The 22,957-nt window shown below is 40.3% G+C and overlaps 1 protein-coding gene across 12 annotated transcripts in view; it reads left to right on the forward strand.

Moving 5' to 3' along the window:
- Positions 1-14,514, forward strand: part of SPEF2 (sperm flagellar 2) — a 219,227-nt gene extending 204,713 nt beyond the window's left edge. For all 12 annotated transcript variants that reach the window (XM_049862178.1, XM_049862139.1, XM_049862149.1 and 9 more), the window contains 3 exons: positions 7,017-7,244; positions 7,462-7,584; positions 13,876-14,514. In XM_049862178.1, the coding sequence (XP_049718135.1) occupies positions 7,017-7,244; positions 7,462-7,584; positions 13,876-13,965 (441 nt within the window). In that variant the 3' untranslated portion in view covers positions 13,966-14,514. The remainder of the gene's footprint in view (positions 1-7,016; positions 7,245-7,461; positions 7,585-13,875) is intronic.
- Positions 14,515-22,957: the final 8,443 nt, after the last annotated feature.

Below are 22,957 nucleotides of genomic sequence, written 5' to 3' on the forward strand. Positions count from 1 at the left end.
TTTCAACTTGAACTTGCATAAGAGCAATTCGACCTTTGGCCCCTGGTCTTGTTCTGACTGGTGATATTGAGCTTTTCCATTGCCTCTTTCCACTGATGTAATCGATTTCACTCCTGTGTATTCCTTCTGGCGAAAGCCACGTGTATAGTTGCCATTTATGTTAGTCAAAAAATGTATTTGCAGTGAAGAAGTCTTTGATCTTGCAAAATTCTATCATGCAATCTCTGGCATTGTTTCTATCATCAAGGCCATATTTTCTAACTGCCAGTCCTTCTTCTTTGTCTCCAACTTTTGCATTCCAATCATCAGTAATTATCAAATGCACCCTGATGGCATGTTTGATCAATTTCCTACTGGAGAAGTTGGTAAAAATCCTTAGTTTCTTCATCTTTGGCCTTAGTGGTTGGTGTGTAAATTTGAATAATAGTCCTATTAACTGGTCTTCCTTGTAGGCATGTGGATACAACCCTATCACTGACAGGGTTGTACTTCAGGACAGATCTTGACATGTTCTTTTTGAGGATGAGTGCAATGCCATTTCTCTTCAAGATATCATTTCTGGCATAGTAAACCATATGATTGTCTGATTCAAAATAGCCAATATCAGTCCATTTCAGCTCACTAATGCCAAGGATATCAATGTTTATGCAATATTTATGAGTTCATCAAACACCATAGAAATTATCATTTTTACCAGTTACCAGTTTTTAGTGCCTTCGTTAACAACCTGCAATATACAGATGATACAACCTTGTTTGCTGAAAGTGAAGAGGACTTGAAGCACTTTTTGATGAAGATCAAAGACCACAGCCTTCAGTATGGATTACTCCTCAACATAAAGAAAACAAAAATCCTCACAACTGGACCAGTAAGCAACATCATGATAAATGGAGAAAAGATTGAAGCCATCAAGGATTTCATCTTACTTGGATCCACAATCAACACCCACAGAAGCAACAGTCAAGAAATCAAAAGATGCATTGCATTTGGCAAATCTTCTGCAGAAGATCTCTTGAAAGTGTTAAAAAGCAAAGACGTCACTTTAAGGACTAAGATGTGCCTGTTTTCAATTGCCTCATATGCATGTGAAAGCTGGACAATGAGTAAGGAAGACCAAAGAAAAATTGATGCCTTTGAATTGTGGTGTTGGTGATGAATACTGAATACACCATGGACTGCCAGAAAAACGAATAAATCCATCTTGGAAGAAGTGCAGCCAGAGTACTCATTAGAAGCAAGCATGGTGAGACTTCATCTCATATATTTTGGACATGTTATCAAGGGTTTTTTTTTTTTTATCAAGAGCAATCAGTCCCTGGAGGACATCACGCTTGGTAAAGTAGAAGGCCAGCGAAAAAGAGGAAGACCCTGAAGGAGATTGATTGACACAGTGGCTGCAACAATGGCCTCAAACATAGCAGCGATTGTGAGGATGGCGAGGACCGGGCAGCATTTCATTCTGTTGTACATACGGTTGCTATGAATCGGAATCGACTCAAGGGCACCTAACAAAAACAACAATGCCTTCAGATCAATTCTCATGGCAACCCCATGAGTTTGTGCTCCACAGGGTTTTCAATGGCTGATTTTTTTGAAGTAGATCAGCAGGCCTTTCTTTTGAGGTATCTCTGGGTGGATTTGAACCTCCAACCTTTTGCTTAGTAGCCAAGCAGATTAGCTGTTTGTACCACCCAGGGACTCCTACCTATGTTTATGTGCTCCCAAGTAGCTGCCATATAGCAAGTACTCAAATAATGTTTGCAAATATGGCTAGGAAGGAAGGGAATAAGGGGCAGAGCGGGGGAAGAAGGGAGTCCAGTCTCCAAGGCAGAGAGAAGGAAGCAGACATTGCAGGCAGAGGCAATAGCAGGATCCAGGAGGCAAAAATGAACTGAAATGACTAGGAAAAAAGAAACATCTGCTAGAGCTGTTGCCACAGCAACAGACAGCCTCCTGGATGGGTAACAGCCAGGCCAGCTATCTTAGGAAGGCTCTGTGCCCCTTCCTTCCCTGAACCACTCATTTGCTTGGTCTGCTTCTGCTCCCTCCCAGGAGGCAACTGTCCTACAACGTTCTTCTCAAGAGCTCTTTTAAACCCCAAGCACACTGTACAGGAACTGAACCAAGCATACTGCACAGTGGAGATTGACTGGGACAGGGGACAGGGCCCCTGGTCTGTCACACACAAGCAGCCTGGTTCCTGGCTTGGAGTGAACCCCAGGAGTTCTTAAAACAGAGGATCCATCCACATCTTCCATTCTTCCTCACCTCTTGTCCTCACCATCTTGTCACCAATCACACTGCTCCATTTCTGTTCCCTTTCCCACTGTGCTCTGGTTTCCTGGGCAACCTCACCCCAGGAAGCCATAACCTCAGAAATATCTCCTCCAACAGATCCATTTTCACTCCTAAGACAGTCAAGCAAGTCTCTGCTTTTGTTTTCTGCATAAGCAGCTAACAATTGCCCTAATATTCGTTCCTTCTTACTCTGTTTCTGCTATCCAAGCTGATTGTACCCGGTGTGGTGCAGACCTCTGTTTAAAGACATGGCTTCGTGGGTAATTTAAAAGAAGCACAAGAGCATGGCCCTCATCATCAATGCGCTGATCCTGGTGAATTTTTAAATGAGTGACATTTGGAAAAACGACTCATTTTGTCACCTGTGTGGCAAGAGGTTGTGCTGTGAGAATTCCATAAATTAAGAGCCTGAATCCCCAACATTTTAGAAGTCTTGTAAAAAGCATCTTGGCAGGAGGCTTTGAGGTCCTGGGATTTGAAACGCATACATTTCCATTCCATTCTGCTCCTTGACAACTTTGCCCATGTTGGTCCCAAGGACTGAACTTCCGTGCCACCTTCTGAGATATAGGACCCAACTGACTGATTAATAGAAATGCACAGTCAGGAAAACATCCAGCACCATTATTTGGACACATTTGCACATAGTCCTTGAGGGCCACCTTTGAGAGTTAGCTTCACGTGACAGGGCGTTTGGCAGCACCACCATCTGTTCCATTGCTTAGATGATAATGGATCTCACACAGAGCTTGGATGCCACTGATAATTCCTCATTCAGAAGCACTGGCTTTTCTCCAAACTGGCATCACTGGTTTTGTTTGTGCAGCCACATTCATAATCACTATCTTCCAGAGCTTTCTGTTGGAGGAAGCCCCCTGCTCTGCACACCCTGTTGTCCTCAGGCGGCTGAACCAGGCTTCTTTGGTCACGCTTGCTGGCTCCCTCATCTCCCTCCCTTCCCACTGAGCCACTAAATCTCCTCTTTCACAACCTCCTAGAGAGCTCTGCATGCAAATAATAGCAGAACTTCAAAAAGCATCCCATGACACGAATCATTTAAGGATTCTTTCCTCTAAAATTTCAGATTCTTTGATTTGCTACCTTTTGACTTAAAAAAAAAAATGCACTTATCTGGACTTCAGGTTTAATTGCCTCCATAAACTATTACCTCCATTACCATGAGACCAGAAGAAATGGATGGTGCCCAGCTACCATTACTGAACCTTTTGATCACGGACCCAGCAGATGGATTCTGATCAAAAGGAGGAAAAATGTGGAATAGAACTTCAAACTAACATGGAAACTAAGCTTACTGGATCCATTGAGACTGAGGGAACTCCCAAATATAATGCCCAGAAATAATCTTTAAAACTTGAACAAAAACTATTCCATAAAGCTGTTGTTAAACTAAGTAACAGTTTTAGCCCAATTAATAACTTTTGCCTCAAGCATAACAGTATTATAAAGAATTATCTATATGACTGTAAACTGACAGCAGATAATCTAAAGCACAGATGAGAACTTGAAGAAGCAAAGAGCCTAAATTAATGGTGATGAAACAATATGGGTAGAGATAGAATCATGACACAAGGTGAAGCGTGTAACCAATGTTACTGAACTGTTGATGTAGAAATTGTGCATGGTTGCATGTTTGGTTGTATATATTGCCACCAAAAATAAATAGGATATAAAAAAAGAAAAAATAATTTATCCCATGATGATTATATTGGGTCTTTGAAAAATTATTAATGTTGTTGTTGTCATTAGCTGCTATCAAATCAGTCCCTGACTTATGAGGACCCCACACACAATAGAATCAAATGCTGACTAGTCCTGCACTATCTCCATGATCAGTTGTGATCCATAGGCTTTTTATCAGCTGATTTTCAGAAGTAGATTGCAAGGCCTTTCTTTGTAGTCTTTCATCTTAGTCTGGAAGTTCCACTGAAACCTATTCAGCATCATAGCAACACCCAAGCCTCCGCTGACAGTGGGGGCTGCTCATGAGGTACAGTGGCTGATAACTGAACACTGGTCTCCTTCATGGAAGGTAAGAATTCTACCACTGGACCACCAATGTCCTCTTGGAAAAATTAGTCCCTCCAACGGTTAAGTGTTCAACTGCTAACCAAAAGAAAGGTCAGTGGTTTGAGCCCACCTGGAGGCTCCACAGGAGAAAGACCTGGCAATCTGCTACCATAAAAGATTATAGCCAAGAAAACCTTATGAGGCAGTTTACTTTGTCACATGAGGGCTCTATGAGTCAGAATCTATTCAGCAGCACACAACAATTACAGAATTGCTGCAGAGAGGCCAGATTCCTTCACTGATTAACTTTGGTGTCCCTGCTTATCTAACCAGACTAGTCATTCACCCACCCACAGGCTCTGTCTGTATCTTGTGCTCAGAGCACTTATGCTTCACTCTGAATAGAAATGTATGTATGCATCCTTCGTTCAGACAGCATGATGTTTTATCCTCCGAGTATGTTCATTTCACTCTGCTAGGTGATCTTTTGCCCCAGGAAATTATTGACAGGTATCCACAGCATGATCCTCAAGCCTCCTAGGTAGAGACACAAAGGCCAGGTTCACATTTCTGCCATGTAGTATTTCCAAATTTTTTAGAATGGAGACAGACTGAATATATATATATGTGTCTGTGTGTGTATATAAATGGGTAGCATAAGAGTTAAGTGCTTGACTACTAGCCCAAAGGTTGGCAACTTGAACCTACCCAGAGACACCTCAAAAGATAGGCCTGGCAGTCTATTTCAAAAGGTCACAAGGTCACAACCTTGAAAACCCTATGGAGCACAGTTCTGCTCTGACACATACCAAGTCACCATGAGTTGAAATCAACTTGACAGTAACTAACCACTATGTGTGTGTGTGTGTGTATCTACATATAACCAAAAAACCAAACCTGTTGCCATCGAGTTGACTCCAACTTATAGTGACCCTATAGGACAGAGTAGAACTACCCCACAGGGTTTCCAAGGAGAAGCTAGAGGATCTGAACTGCCAACGTTTTGGTTAGCAGGAGAGCTCTTAACCACTGCACCACCAGGGCTCCATATCTATATATAGGTGTGTGTGTATGTGCGTGTATGTGTTTATGTATATACTTATATACACACAAATATATAGACATACCAATATATGCATATATATTTATACTTAATTCCTAAATCTTCAACTTGTAGAGCATTTTCTCTTGCTCTCACTCTCTTCTAGATTAAATTTATGATTTAGCAAAGGATATAGAAATCCAAATTAGAGCAAATGCAACCTGTCTTTGTTCCATTGCCTATGGCCCCTCCAAAATTTCTAACAGGAGCATATGGCTACAGGGGCTTAAGTTTGTGCTGTGCCAAATCTTTTCACACATGGGACTTACATGGCTATTGGGAAAGTCCTTACACAATCTATGCACTTAATGCTTAAATTTAATTCAAATTTTACAGACATTGGCACCCTCCTCTTGTTTTAAACCTAAATTAGCATTAGCAAAACCATAAGTCCTCCCTGGGGATAAAAGAGAATCGCTACTCAGGTATTCTCCACCATCTGGCCAGCCAGCATTCCAAAATTTCCATTTTCAAATATTGGTTACACACACACACAAGCACACACACACACAGAGGGACAGCGAGAGGGAGAGATTTACTGTAGGGAATTTAGAAAGTACAAAGGAAAAAAGAAATAAAATATTCTATTATCCAGAGGTAACCACTGTTAACTGTAATAATATAAGAAAATTAAGATCATGGTATATTTATTAGTTTGTGTTCTGTATCCTTTTTGCATTTAACATGTGTTTTCTAATGCCGTTCTTTAAAAAAAAAAAAAGCTATTCTTTTAAATCATAGTTTTCATGGCTGCATAGTATTCTGTCACAAATGTAGTATAATTTGTGTCCCCATTGTCCTTGTTTGGAAATGTAGGTTTTCTATTTTTGCTGTAAATAATATGGAATGAACACCCATATGTAAAAATATTTGTGGATATGAATTATTTCTTTAGGATTCTTAGCTCTATAATTACTGAGTCAAATGGTATGAATATTTTTCAAGTTTTTGACGCATAATAAATTACTTCTGATGGAATTTACTCTTTACCCAACGCAAAATGTAAATGCCTGAGTTCATGGCTGTCGGCCAGGTTTCAAAGAGCAGCAATGGAAATCTCAACCTGATTTTCTATATTCAAGTTTGTTTTCTGTTTTGCCTTCTAAATGTTTAATTGGGTTAAAATACCCACCAATATACAAAGCAATGTTCCTGAAACTCTTAGAATCAATCAAGCTTGAGATATTAACTTGCCATTATCTTTCAACTGTATTCAATTTTCAAAAGCAAATACTATTAAAAAGCTACATTTATGCTTATAAGTCTACACTAACTTACTCCAGCGCTGACTGACTGAGGACTGTGATGGACCTGGCAGTATGGTAAGCCCAAGGAGGTATAGAGATGAATAGGATACACCTCACACTGAGGCCTCTTATAGACCATGAGCAAACTTGGTCTAGGATTTCATCATTGTGATTTCCAGTGCAACTAGCATATTGTCTTCTAAACTTTGTTTAGCTAGTTTGTGGTAGGCACTATTATTCCACTGCATGGAAAGTGTGTGATGAACTTGGTGTTTTCTAAATGCCTCTGCTGTTGCCAAGACTTCAGTCTTATTTCATGTTCTCTTCATTGGACTTTGTAGACCTTCTCCTTTACTGATGTGGGTCCAGTGGCAGCATCTCCTGAACCTGAGGAAAATATAAGAGAGGAAAGGGAATTAAAAGAGGAAAAGGAAGACGAAATCCCTGAAAATGCTAACACCGAAAAGATTTCCATGGAAACACTACTGAAAGTGTTCCAAGGAGGAATCGAAGCACAAGACTGTGACAGATTTGCCAGTCACCTAAAGACAGAGAACATTTATTATGAGGTTGGTTACATTATTTTTGTAAAAGGGGCCACCTGTACGTAAGGAAAGTTGCCGTCAAATTTTGAGCATATTTTCACGGAACTGTTCTCAAAATGTATCATTGTAGAGAAGTTATGGCACATTCATTTAGTAAGTAAAATTTTAACATCTGCTGGATTTTTAAAGTTAATTAACTTTGTGTTTTTTTTTTTCTTCTTCTTCTTCTTTTTCTTTAAAGAAATTCATAAAAATATTTCAGGACCTAGGTGCCAAGAATCTGGAGCCAATTGAAGTTGCTGTTCTCTTGAAGCATCCTTTTATTCAAGACCTGATTTCAAATTATTCAGACTATAGAATGCCTGTAAGTATTACCCAAAGGTGTTCTAATTTGGCTAAGTGCAGGTTCAGGACATACAGGGACATCTGTAAGGTAGGCTAGCAGGGAGGAAGAAGAAACTCAGCCAGAACAGGGAATCTAAGCCAGTAACAGCATCAGGCCAGCCCTCAGTTCCCAAAGTGCCACAAACTCGGGCACAGTCGGCAGCTATCTGTACTGTAGGGCTGCTTCATCGGTGCCATGGGGCTACTCACTGGGTCTACAACAGAAGACTTCAGAGGCAGGTAATACTTATAACCAGGGGATGGAGTAATCAGATTCTGGATCGTTCCAGCCCCCTAAGGATGCCAGCCCTTGATTGAAGAGTATGGAGAATAGGATCCCCCTGGCCAAAGAGAAATAGCTCAGACCATCATCCCTAGCCAAGTGCTGACATATGCAGTCTACTCTAATCATAATACACATTGTCTAGGCAGTAGGCGTGACAGTGCATGTGAAAGGTTGGGTCCCATTTCTATGAGGAAATCAGTGTGCAAAATGGGGAAACTGAGGATGAAACCCATAGAGACTGGGCCAGCTCAGCAGAAGAAAGGAAGAACCTGCAACTCAGAGATCACACAGCAAGTCTCAACCACGCATGCTTAAATGCACATCCATGGATCTTCAACAGCCAGGGCTAAGGAAGGCCGAGCTGAGACCAACCCCTTTCAGAGTGTGAGAAGTTGCTACAACTGTCTCAGATACCGGTTTAACATCAAGAGGTCTCCCTATTTGACTCTGGCCAGTCGTTTATAGGACTACAAAGGATTTGCTGGATTTCTGATGAAAGCGCTTTCACTTTGATAAAGTGCAAGTAGTCGAACATGCATTCACTCCTGACTGCTCAGTGATAACCAAGTACCTTTTGCAGGTTTCTTCCCATACCCAGTAACGAGACTATCCAGACTTCTATGTTTTTGTGCCTAAACTTCATTTGTTCTAGATTGCTAATTTTTTTAATATAAATTTCATCACTTGTTTTAGTAATGATTGGAATTCATTTCTAACAAGCTAGTAGGTGTCAAGACTTTAGATCCATTTAGTAGTGAAGTGCGATTATAGCATTTAAGAACCCAACCCAGTGCCGTCGAGTCGATTCCGACTCATAGCAACCCTATCGGACACAGTAGAACTGCCCCACAGAGTTTTCAAGGAGCGCCTGGTTGGATTTGAACGGCCGACCCTTTGGCTAGTGGCTGTAGTGCTTAACCACTACGCCACCAGGGTTTCCACATTTAAGAACACAGGCGATTTCAGAGCATTTAAGAACACAAACTCCGAAATCAGAAAGCAATAGAATCAAATCTTGCATCCACCACTCGCTAGCTACCTGACCTTAACTTCTCTTCATCCTTCCTTCCTTATATGTTAAATGGGGATAATAGTTACACATATATAAAGCATTTGTGGTGAGGATTAAATAAGATTTTGCAGGGAAAGCAGTTGGCATGGCCTCTGGCACATGGGAAGCACTTTAGAAATGGTGGCTATACGATTACTATTCAATACTGAGCACTTAGTACTGACACCAAGGACTCCTAGTGGTGCAATGGTTGAGTGCTCAGCTGCTAACCGAAAGGTTGTCAATTCAAACCTACCCAGAGGATCCACCAAAGATAGACCTGGTGATCTGCTTCTGAAAAGATCACACCCAAGAAAACCCTATAGGGCAATTCTACTCCATCAGCTAGGGTTGCTATGAGTTGAAAATTGACTCAACAACACCTAACAACAACACCAGTACTAAGGCCAGTAGTATAAAGAGCGATGGGAGAGACACAACACGAGTACCAAACGCAGTTGCTGCTGTCAAGAAAATTCCACTCCTGTTTTGCAAGGTCATTTTTACAAGCAGGAATTACAAGTGAATGCTATAAGGTAAACCAACAAAGTGCAAAATTACAGGAATTCAAAACATAGGACATTTGTTTGTGCTAGATGCCTGGAGGGAGTCTGCTGAAGAAGAAATAAGATGGCCAGGATTCTGGAAAGGGGAGGAAAAGGGGAGAAAGTCTACAGGGATTTGCTTGTGGGTGGGGAAGAGACAATGACCCAGGTGAGAGAAGTATGGGTGGGAGCAGGAGTGTGCGGGAGGAGCATAAACCACATGACTGAAGAGCCGGTCTGCACAGGCTGCAGTGACCCCACTGAACTAGTAACCTCAGGCAAAATTACAAAACACAAAGTCACAAGGGGAAATTTGGGCTGAATTGAAAAGCAATGTAGAATTGACATGCTTCTGAGCAGGAGCGTCATATGATATTAATTTCTTCATTCCTAAGTGTTTGTTTCCTAGCCATATGATATCATTATGTTCCTGCATTTAACAGGGTTCCTTTTTAAATATATATATATTTGTGTCTCTTTATTTAAATAAGCCCCAAATAGTTGGAAGCAGTGTTCCAGTTATTGCTAATATAAGATAAATCCTACTATACGTAATTTCATACACTCAGTAGGTTCATACTGTCACTACATACTTACTGTTTGCATCTGAACTTATACATTTTCCTATATTTCATACTTCATCAATACAGACTGGCTTTCTTCTCCACTTGGATCAACCCGACAGTAACTGGCGGTTCACTAGTTCTCTTCTTAGGATGAGGAAGGCATAACCAATGTAACTCTAGAATTAGGGGGGACAGAGCTCATCAGAACTAGACCCATAAGAACTAGACAACTAGAGAGGAAGGGCGAGCCAGTGTCAAGTGCAGGATGCGGGAGATTCACAGGTGCATGGATCTGCTCCCCTTTGCTTTCTTCTCAGCAAACAGCATTCTGCATAAAGTGGGTTCCATGGACCAATCACATTATCCCACACTTCATTCTACGAACTATTTCATGTTCCAGGAAATAGCCCTTTTATTTCGAATCTGCAAAATAATTCACAAAAATCTTTCGGAATTGTGCATAGCATAACGGAATTTATCTTTCTGTTAGCAAGAACAAGTGGGCACCTAAAACAATGCCACAATTACAGCACATAATGGGAGGAAAATTCCTGCAAAATCATGACCCTTTGGGAAGATCCTCACTTTGGCCAGAGTGGCCAAATATAGTTACTTTTCAGAGAAGATGGTGTTAGGTTTTTGCCTGAGAAGAGAAAACAGCCAACATGTGACTGCCTTAGGGGATCAGCTCCCCTCTCAGGGAAAGATGAAGGCAAAAGGGCTCTTTTTAATCATGTATTTCCCTCATTTTGCAAGGAGTTTTATTAACCTGAGTTGTATCTCAACTCAGATACTACTGGCCTTGTGGACAGCACAGTTCCTCATTGTGTGGGACTGTCCTGATTCCGGCAGGATGGCTAACATCCCAGGCCCCGCCCACTATGTTCCAGGAGCATCTTGACACTTTGACCACCAAAAAAACACCTCTTCACACTTCCAAAATCTCCCTAGGTAGGTGGTACTGCTCTGGCTGAGAGCCACCAAGCTAGAGTGTCTGACCTCCAATTAACCAACCACAGTGCTAGTATCACCTGACACTTTCATAGTAGAGAGTTAACTAGCTAGTTAGTTCTCTGCTGGGGTGATTCAGATCTATCCAAGTCAGTTGCTTCAACCCTCGCTCGCCTCGTCCTTCATCCTTCCCATCTTCTCCCTGTCACTCCCCCAAGGATTCTGATGAAGAGGACAGTGGCTACCACACCACGACTCGGTCACATGCCTGTGAAACAAGGAGAGCTGTGCCCATAACCTGGGAAGCCCAAACCCCGACACTCTGAAATGAAAGCACATCCCTTTCCAGTAAAGTGCTCGATTCTCATTTTTGTTAATTAAAAAAAAAAAAAACCTCAGGAAACATCACACTCATCCTGTCATCATTTTTGTTCTCCAGATATCCATGTACAAGTAAATATATCACATTTTAAAGTGAACTTTAACCACACAGTGATGTTATTTGAAGATCTTTCTAGATAAGCAGAGCAAAAGCTACAGTGTGGTTTTTCAGGTTGAAATGTTATTTGCTATTACAAACAGTGGGAAGTGAAGGCTGTTGCCCAACATCTCTGTTTACGAGATTCGGGTTTAGAAGCAGCAACATTTTAAAATGTGTATTTGAGAAAACATGTGTATTTGAGAATATGCATACCTATCGTATGTTTTAGTTTTGCTCCTATTGCGAGGCTGCCTGGCTTTGTAGTTAGGAGAGTGTCCTCTGGGGTCACACTGATTGGGTTCACACCTAGGAGCTGTGTGACCATGGGCAAGTGGCCTCAACTGAGCCTCGGTTTCCTCATCGGTAAGATAGGGATAATTATCAATCCTACCTCATCAGGTTCTTGTAAGAATTAAATGAGTTAATCCACATAAAGTACTTAGCTCAGTGCCTCCAGATAAAATGTATTCAATAAATATGAGATACTATTAATATTATTAGTGTTAGACTCTAGGTAGTTTCAAGCGCAAGAATCATTTCTGAGCCGTGTGAGGTTTGATCTGAATGGATTGACAAGCTGGCATTTCATCTCCGAATGGAGCGTCTTCTCTTTGGAGGGACAGGAAGCTTTCACTGGTTCACACCACGATGACAAAGCTTAGACCTGCTAATATCCAAAATGGGGTCCAAACCCAGGGCCCAGGAAGCTCAATGTAACCAGTTATGTATGTGGGAGAGCCAGCTTTTGTGTTGAGCTTTACAGTTAATCAGTTCAAGTCATTTATTTAATTCTACTTCCTAGACCTTATACAAGGAGTTATTTTCAAGTAATATTTCTAAATAATTAAGAGAATGGCTTAGTTAAAAGTAACAAGATCAGCGCTGTAACTGGGCCGTTGGTGAGCAAAGTCAATTTTCTATGACAAATATATTCAGAAATGTAAGTGAACAATTTTCTGTAGCAATCTAACAAACATAGTTTCTTATAATAAATATGTGAATGTTCATTTCTTCTAGCAAACCTATAAATCAAGCATATATCCTCCTTAAGAATAAGGAGGAAGCAGTAAACCTTTTAGTGTTAAAAACAATGTCACAGGAGAATTTCTTATAAACAAAGGAGTCAGGACCCAATGGCATGAGGAAAATACTTATTATAAGTGTGACTTGAAGGGATTGGATCCCACTTTGTCTTTAAAGTATCTGACTTAAAAAAAAAAAAATTCTCCAATCTTCTTTATCTTTATAACAAAATATGGTGGTTGTTTTCTGACTCTCTCAAGGTTCCCCCTTAACTGCCACTGAAAATCATGGTCCCTGATTCCAGCTATAAATTTAGCCAAGGCTGGTTCAAACATATCTGGAGTTTATAATTTTTCCTATACTACAGAGCATCAAATAAACACAGGTCAACTCGTTTCTAATCACCAACTTAACTTTCAATGCCCAGCATTAGTTATTATAGATACGGTATTCAGAGAAGACATGGTGTTAAGGATAGCAGTGGGAATGAATAGAAAGGTCAGTGGTGACCAGCTTTTCTTTTTTCCATGATTCACTCAAAGTTGACCTTTGGCTGTAGAACATCAGTGTTTTCAAAGAGCAAGATCTCTTGGGAAAATGATTCACCATGATTCCTGACAGTGACTGATAAACGCAATGTGTGACGTCAGCTCAGATGACGGACTTACATGAGTAAAATGACCACAGTCAAACTGAAACCTTTGGACCTCAGCTCGGAAGAAAGAAATCTTACGTTCCTAAAGCACTTCCCTAAATTTGTGAAATAAAAGAACTAAAAGCTACACAAATGTAATTTCATATTTTGCACCTGAGTTTGCACCCCTTCTACATTGTAATAATTTTTTAAATTTGTTTGGAAACTGTGATATAAAATGTAAGATAAGTGGACATTTGAGGCAGATAAAAAGCAGACTGGTCTACCCCTAATATTTAAAAAAAAAAAATGGAGAAAATAAGCAATCCCAGAAATCTGCTATTCTAAAATTCTACAAATCTATGGAAATTATTAATTGAGCATTAGAATTTTCCTTAATAGAAGGCAAACACTGTTTTTTATTCATTACTAAGAAAATAACTAATCTTTTGGCTTGTTCATTACATATCTGACTCTGTTTATTGCTTTTACAAATGTTATTTAATATGAAGAGAACTCCATTATTAGACGGAACTGAGGCTCTAAGATCTTCCATATCTTTCCAACAGCACATCTAGAAGTTACAGCCCAGGATTAAAGTGAAATGGGGAACTGTTCTCCCAAAGGAAAAAAAAAAACTTTAATTACTGCCACGTATTAAGTGAAAATTTGATAATTAATCCTAAATTATTTATTAATGTTTGTAACTTCTACTTTGAATGTTTTTCTCTTAGGATATTAAAATAGTTCTCCAAAGGAGTGAACATGTACAAGGAAGTGATGGAGAGAGATCACCTTCAAGACTCACAGAGGAAAAGAAATGAAGCCAAAAGAAGGCACTTGTGTCCCACTTTGTCTTCAGAGTACCTGACTTATAAATATTCTCCAACTTCCTCCTTTGTCCTTTTAACAAAATATGATGTCCGTGTCAGTGCTTTGCTTTTATAAAGTGCTTGTGTCTTGGCAATGGATCTTCCAAACGTCATACGTGAACATGGTGTTTGTTGTATATGTTACTATCATCAGGATAGTCAGTGTAGATATGACCTTTCCCAGATTATGAGGGCCACTGAAAAAGGGAACCTTCATTAACTCAGACAGAGAGCAAAAATCCAAAGTAAGAAAGAATAGATTTTGAAGTGGTTCTGAAAATAGAAGGTACCAAAACAATATATGTAAAAATAAACATACATATAAATCGAGAACATTCCCTGGGAGAAGTATCCACATTAGGTAGTTATAGGTGAAAATTCCCCCAAGACTCTATCTCAAGGCAGTACTGTTATATAAATTTCATAGTTCTTGGTCCATGTGCTAAAATTCCAAGGCTTATCGCAGCAGCAGAGGAGAATGCATTATTAAAATACCAAAACAGTCACAATCCTATCATCTATTCATAATGCTTTCTTAATAGAATGTTTCCTTTACAGATAGATGCACTTGTATAATTGTGTCTTTTTACTAGTATAAAGCAGTGACTCAATGATACTTATCTCAAGAATGTGTTAACCAAAAAAAAAAAAGTCAACAATAATGTGTTCTCAGTGACTTGGCTTCTGTGACCCTCCTCTCTGGGTCTCCTCTGCTCCTTTGGAGGGTTTCTTTCTGGATCCTCCGCTTCTCCTCGACCACTAATTGTTGGAGGGCCCAGGCCTCAGCCCTTCCCTATCCAAAGTCAATCCTGTATCATCTCATCCATTCCCGTGGCTTTCGAGGTATTATAGATGCTGATAATGCTGAAATTTCTATTTCTCACCCTCCCCAAACTCTGAGCTTGTTTCTCTTACAGACTGCTTCCATTTCCACATGGATGGCTAATAAAATTAAAAAAAAAACTGTTGCATCAACTCCAACTCATGGCAACCCCATGTGTGTGACAGTAGAATTGTGCTCCACAGAGTTTTTAATGGCTGATTTTTTGGAAGTGGGTCTCCAGTCCTTCCTTCTGAGGTACCTTTGGGTGGACTTGAACAGCCACTCTTTTGGTTGGTTAACAGCATGTTAACCATTTGCACACCCAGGGATTCCTCCAACTCAATATGTCCAATGTTGAATTTCTGAATTCTTCTCCTTCATACCTGCTCCTCCCAGAGCCTTCCCCATTTCAGGCAACTCCATCCTTCCTATTATTCAGGCCAAACACCTTTAAGTCATCCTTGGCTGGCCTCTCTCATACTCATTCTTTCTCTCATACCCTACCTCCAATTCATCAGCAAAATATTCAGGCTGTACCTTCAAGATGCACTCAGAATGCAGTCTTCCCCACCCCTCTGCCATAAGAAGCCCAGCCCAAGCCACTAACATCTCTTGCCTGGATTATTGCAATAGCCAGCTACCAGGTTGCCCTGTTCCTGCTCTTGCTCCCCCTGCAGGCTGTTCTCACAACAGCAGACAGAGGGAACCTACTGCAAGTCATGCCTTCCTTCTGCTTCAACCCTCTACTGGCATCCTGTCTTGTGAAGTCCCGCCCAAGTCCTCATCTTGACCTAGCCCCCTGCTATCTCTCTGATCTCATCTCCTTCTAGTCTCCCCCCTGCCCACTCTGCTTAAGCCACAAATCCATCCTGCTAATCCTCAAACACTCCAGGCACATTCCTGCCTCAGGGCCTTTGCCCTTGCTGTTCTCTTTGCTTGGACTGTTTTTCTCTCACGTATCTGCATAGCTTGTCCTCTGACTTTTTTCAGATTCCAGTTCAACTGTCACCTTACCACCTAATACATAATAGGAACAACCCACAACACCTCCACCTCCACAATTATTTGTCTCCATTGTACTTACCAACATCTGACAACTTTTTTATTAGTTTCTTGACTGTCACTCCACTAGATTGTAAGTGCCACGAACTCAGGGATTTTGTGTATTTTGCTTACTGCTGTGCCCCAGAACCTAAAATAATGTCTGGTATATGGTTGTTGTTGTCATCGTCAGGTGCCGTCAAGTCAGTTCCAACTCATAGCAACACTATGCACAACAGAACGAAACACTGCCCGGTCCTGAGCCATCCTTACAATCGTTGTTATACTTGAGCTCATTGTTGCAGCCACTGTGTCAATCCACCTCATTGAGGGGCTTCCTCTTTTCTGCTGACCCTGTACTCTGACAAGCATGATGTCCTTCACCAGAGACTCATCCCTCCTGACAACATGACCAAAGTATGTAAGACGCAGTCTCACCATCCTTGCTTCCAAGGAGCATTCTGGCTGTACTTCTTCTAAGACAGATTTGTTCGTTCTTTTGGCAGTCCGTGGTATATTCAATATTCTTCACCAACACCACAATTCAAAGGCATCAACTCTTCTTCGGTCTTCCTTATTCATTGTCCAGCTTTCACATGCATATGATACGATTGAAAATACCATGGCTTGGGTCAGGCGCACCTTAGTCTTCAGGGTGACATCTTTGTTCTTCAACACTTTGAAGAGGTCCTTTGCAGCAGATTCGCCCAATGCAATGCGTCTTTTGATTTCTTGACTGCTGCTCCCATGGCTGTTGATTGTGGATCCAAGTCAAATGAAATCCTTGACAACTTCATTGTTTTCTCCATTCATCATGATGTTGCTCATTGGTCCAGGTGTGAGGATTTTTGTTTTCTTTATGTTGAGGTGTAATCCATACTGAAGGCTGTGGTCTTTGATCTTCCCGGTATATGGTAGTCTGTTATTAAATCTTTGCTGAATAAGTGAAAGGCCATTACATAGAAGAAAGCACCTTTTATTAGCATAACTCACACCTTCTATTTGATAAGGTTTTTAGTGGTCTGTTGCTCACCCCCACTCTCCTATATGTGTGTCAGCTTGAAATTGTCCTTCTCCTTGGTGACAATTTTCACTAACCTCTCAGAGTTAGTTATCCATTGCCGTTGAGTTGATTCTGACTCATAGCAACCCTACAGGACAGAGTAGAACTGCCCCATAGGGTTTCCGAGGTTGTAATCTTTATGGAAGCTGATTGCCACATTTTTCTCCCATGGAGTGGCTGGTGGGTTAGAACTGCCAACCTTTCAGTTAGTAGCCAACTACTCAACTAGTGCGCTGCCAGGGCTTCCTAAGTAAATAGTTAAGTTCCCTAAAATAATTTGAGAGTAGTTCTTACTATGGGACTGCATCTGCTCTGGTGCCCATATCTTCAGAGGCCATGGGGTAAAATAACTACAAGTAATCAAGGTCTCCAGGAAATCAGTACCAGTGTGACTAACAGCACAGCCAGCCTTCACTTGTGTTGATATATTTGTGCAAAATATGTGAAAGTATCACATTTAGATTGATCACTAAAATAATGATCGATCGAAAGACTATTTTTATAGTTAATAGAAATCACATTCTATTTCTAGATAGTGAAAGATTTCCTAATTTTCCTTCTTGTGGGCCAAGGTTCACCTGAGATTTCAATCTCAGAATCTGTGTCTCCAAGATAATGGAGAATGGTGACCCAGGAGGGTGCCTGGGAGATGGAAGAAACCCTGTCAGAGTTTTCACAATTCCACCTTAGCTGATTTCATAAATGGGTAAACAGGATAATTCTAGGTATTCTAGAGAAGGAAACAGAAAAATAGCCTAAAATAAAATTCAAAAAATAATTAAAATATCATGATAAAGACACAGGCAGTAAGCTAATCCCCATTTCATTAGGATTGAACTAGAGAAGACAACATTACACAGCAATATGAGAAAAAGTTAAAAATAGAGCAAACAGTATCCCTTGCTGTAAAAAAATATTCTTGCACAAGGTTGTTAAGTAGGAAACTTGTAGAATCTCCCTAAACATCTGAAGACAGTTGGGCATTCACTAGAATTAGCAGGCTTGAAAGGACCTCAGGGAAATGAGTTTCGGCTAGGATGACCCTCCTTTCTCTGGGAGAATCCCATGCAAGCTCTGCTTTAGGTACAAAGTAGTAGTCCTCGGCATCCTGAAAGCAAGTGGTAGTGGCTGGTGCTTACATCGGACTCGCTATGCATTTCAGGTATTTTCTGCTCTTGGATATAAAACAATTTTTTGCTTCCTATTTCGGACTCCAAGAGAGGGACTTTGATCAGTCTGGTTCACCTTTTTATTCTAGGCCATTAGATTTATGCTAACAAAGGCTATTCATGTGTGTCACAAGGTCAATTGGTTGCAGACCTTGGGAGACCACTTGGGTGCCTAGGGGTGGGGGTGCTGTGGGAAGACAGGCATAAATAGCATATTCCTTTAAAAAAGGCGGGCCATTAAATGTGTTAGCACTGCTTTGAATATGGCGTCAGTTAGTTGTCTTTTAACTGTCAGTTAAATCCTTAAACCAAATTTAGGTCCCAGTTAAAAAACTTTGATGAGATCATGGCAAAAGCATTAGATCTGGCCCTAGCATTGCTTTGGGCAACCTTGGAAAGCCACAAAGTGCTATAATTTTAGGACTGGAAAGAACTTTGGAGGCCATCTAGTCTGACTCCCTACTTCATGGGAACTTCTTCCACAACATTCCTCCCAGGACCACTTATTCCCAACTTGGCATGTCGGTAGCTAAACATTTATGTCCCGGACTGTTTGGGATTTTTGTAATAACATTCAATATATATTTACTCAAATCAATTTGGGAAATTCAGAGAGTTTCCCAATTTAAAAGAGTTAATCAGATTTTAAATCTCCCCCAAGAAGGCCATGCATTACAGAACTCTGTATATTCAACCCAAATACTAGTTTTGAAGTCAGCCCTGAAGAGGTCTGTATTCACAGGGTCATGAACAGCTGGACCAACCACTCTACAGGCAGTGGTCCTGGTCAACAGTTACTGCATTTTTAGTTCATGTCAGATTGAAAAAATTTGAAAACACTCAAGGCTCGTTTTAAAACTGCCAAAATACTACTACAGTATTTCTATGAAAATACGCGGAAGCTAATGCTATTTTCTAGTAAAATAAATATAGTAGTAATGATGTCTCAATAAAAGTATTACCTCGAGAAAAGATGAGAAAGAAAAATCCAATGTCCACAAATGTGTGGTACATGCAGAAATGTCTCCTCTATCTCTTCCATTTGTTCTTGTCCATTTGAGGATGAATAAAAGGTGTGAAGCTGGTGGAGTTCATTTTTTTACCCACGGATTTTTCTTTCTCTTCCATTTCTTCCCTTGAACAGTTCTCCTTCACACCTGACTCCTGGTCCACTTATTTCAAAGAGCCATTTCTTCCTTTAGAATAAAGATTGGTATTTTGGATCAATTTCTGGGAAATTCTCTGCAATGGAGGTCACCTTTCTCTTTCGTCCCACAGTGGACCCTCTTCACTTTCTCAAGTAACCTCTGCATCTACCTTTATTCTCTCCTCCAGCCCTTCAGTCCCAGAAATATTGAACATTTTGAAGTCTACCATCTGCCTCTACTGTGCTATAGGCCCTGTTCCCTCCCCAACCTCTGAGAACCTTGTCCATCATTATTTCCTGTATTTTTTCAATCTCTCTCTTCTGGCTACATCAGCCTACAAACATGCTCAAGACTCATGTAATGGGGGAAAAAATCCTTCCCTTGGCTCCACTGTTCTTACTCCTGGAGTAGCTATTCTGTCTTTCTCTTTTTCTTTTTACTGCCAGACTTTTTAAAAGGGTAGTTTACACTCACCCACCACTCAACTACTACATTATCACTTGCCACTTTTATCTTAAATGGATATTCAATTTTGTCACAGGTTTTCTCCATCCAGAAAATTGATTATATGATTTTTCTTTAGTAAATTGATATGGGTAATTATTTTGGTTGGTTTTTAAGTGATGAATCAGAATTGCATTCCAGGGATGTATTATACTTTTTGCGTATCATTGGATTTGAGTTGGTAATATTTTGCTGAGGATTTTTTATCCATATTGAGGAAAGGTATCAGTCTGTAGCTTTGTTTTCAAGATTTATTTTCTTGTAGTATATCTTGTTTTTATATCAGGTTAATGCTGGCCACATAAACGAGTTAGCGTGTATTCCCTCTTTCATTTTATGAAAGAGTTTGTGTAGAATTAGTATTATTTCTTCCTCAAATATTTCATAGGATGCACAATGAAGCCATGTCAGGCTTAAATTGTATTACCCAAAAATATGTGTATCAATTTGGCTAGGCCAAGATTCTCAGTATTGTGTGAGTATCCACCATTTTGTCATCCGATATTATTTTCCTATGTGTTGTAAATCCTATTTCTATGATATTGATGAGATGGGATTAGTGGCAGTTATGTTAGTTTGCAGGGCTCAATCTACAAAATTAGATTGTGTCTTGACCCAGTCTCTTTTGAGATATAAAAGAGAGACGCGAGCAGGTGATAAAGGAAACTTACACCACCAAGAAACCAGAACCAGGAGAATAGCCTGTTCCTTGGACCCGGGGTTCCTGTGCTGAGAAGCTCCTTGACTGGGGAAGATTGATGACAAGGACCTTCTCCCAGAACCAACAGAGAGAGAAAGCCTTCCCCTGGAGCTGGCACCCTGAATTCAGACTTCTAGCCTACTAGATTGTGAAAGAATATACTTCTGTATGTTCAAGTTGTCCACTTATAGTATTTCTGTTATAGAGGCACTAGATAACTAAGATAAGCCATATGGCCTGGATTTTTGTTGGGAGATTTTTAATTATTAATTCAATTTCTTTAGTAGATACAGGGTTATTAAGATTATCTTTTCTTGAGTAAGTTTTGGTGTCTGTTAAGGAATTTGTCCATTACATCTAAGTTTTTGAATTTACTGACAAAAAAGTTGTTTATAACATTCCCTTATTATGCTTTTAATATCAGCACAATCTGCAGTAATGACCCGTTTTTCATTTCTGGCATTGGAAATTTATATCTTTTCTTTTTCTCGGTCAGTCTGGCTAGAAATTTATCAATTTTCTTCACATTTTCAATGAATTCATTTTTTATTTTCATCGATTTTTCTCTGTTTTTTTCTCTTTTTGCAGCCAATCATTTTCTAACCCCTTAAAATAGTTGGCCTTTTTAATACTCCACTGAAATCGATCTCATAAAGGTCCCAATCAGCTCCTCAATAAACAAATGAAGTGGTGAATTCTCTCCATAATTCATACTATTAATCACTCTCTCATCTTTGAAATTCCCTCCTCCCTTGGCTTCCATGGCAATGAACTCTGTTAACTTTTCTCTTACCTCATCTCTATGCAAATGAACTCCTTCTTCACTGCAGACTCAGATGAGATCTAGAAGTTTATACATATTTTCTTGCTGGCTTGAAAGTCCTTCTGGGCTGCTTAGCTTTATATCTCCACGCCTGAGTTTTTGCCACTCCACCCCTAATCCCTTGCCAGATACAGTGCATTTGGATATCAGTAAGGCATTCTGCAGGGTTGTTCGTGATATCCTTGGGGACAAGATAAACAAATATGGGCTAGATGCAAAGACAAGTGAATTTTTAACTGGTGGAGTGACTTCAGCAAACCCAAAGGGCTCATCACATGAGTTATTCATTATCTGTCTTCCTCAGCAGACTGTTAGCTGTCTCTCTTACTGACCATGTCTCTCTTATTAACCACCACGATACAGCATATCAAAAAAGAAATTCAAAGAGAGGTACAGAATCCATGCTAAGTATAATTATGTTAGACACAATGTTGAGAGATATTTGAGTTATGTTTAATAAGAGAAAGAGGGCCCAATAATGCCTCGAAGAATGAGTCCCACCCAACAAGGTTAAGAGACTAATAATAGGTAACAATAGATAATAATGGCTAATATTTATTGAGGAGCCCTGGTAGCACAGTGGTTAACTGTTCAGCTGCTAACCAAAAGGTCGGTGATTCAAACCCTCCAGCCATTTTGCAGGAGAAAGATGTGGCAATCTGCTTCCACCAAAGATTTACAGCCCTGGAAACCCTATGCGGTCAGGTCTACTCCATCCTATAGGGTTGCTATGACTCAGACTTGACTCAAGGCAATGTGTTTGTTTGGTTTTTTTACTACGATCCAGGCACTGTGCTGAGTTTTACATGCTTTGTCTCATTTAGTTCTCACAACTCTATGAAGTAGGTCCTATAAGATTGCCATTTTTGTGTGATTTAAATGAGATTTAGAGAGGTTATATAACTTCACACAACTGGTAAATAAAAGACACAGACTAGGAACCCAATACTAACCCCAAAAGCCATCCTCTTACCGAGGTCACTAAACTTGGTACAAATAACCAAGTGTACAAGCACAGGGGAAAGCCTGGTGGGGTAGTGGTTAAGCGCTACGGCTGCTAACCAAAGGGTCAATAGTTCGAATCCACCAGGTGCTCCTTGGAAACTCTATGGGGCAGTTCTACTCTGTCCTATAGGGTCGCTATGAGTCGGAATCGACTTGATGGCACTGGGTTTGGGTTTTTTTGGGTTTACAAGCGCAGGAGAGGGGAAGTATGGCTTAACAGTGTGTTTAAAAATAAAAACAAAACATTTTGCTTAAAGTAAATTGAATCTAATTATGATTGTGGCCCTAAGGAATTCAGTTTCCTTAGATGCTTTAACCCAGTGCCGTTGAGCTGATTCTGACTCATAGCGGCCCTACAGGACAGAGTAGAACTTCCCCATAGGGCTTCCAAGGAGCAGCTGGTGGATTAGAACATCTGGCCTTTTGATTAGCAGCCGAGCTCTTAACCACTGGGCCACCAGATGCATTAGTGGTAGTATAATAGCTCAACCAAGGGAAATGCTGATTTTCTTCTGATCTGTGGTGGTCAGACCGCAACTGCAATGTTGTGTGCAGTTGATGGCCACACATGTTAACATGTGCACCTTTATGTATGCAGAGGTGCCGAATATATTCAGAAGTGAAGAAACTCAAAACTTTGGCACATTAAAAGCAATCTAAGGACTCAG

This window comes from Elephas maximus, chromosome 2, assembly GCF_024166365.1.
Source record: "Elephas maximus indicus isolate mEleMax1 chromosome 2, mEleMax1 primary haplotype, whole genome shotgun sequence".
Lineage (NCBI taxonomy): Eukaryota > Metazoa > Chordata > Mammalia > Proboscidea > Elephantidae > Elephas > Elephas maximus.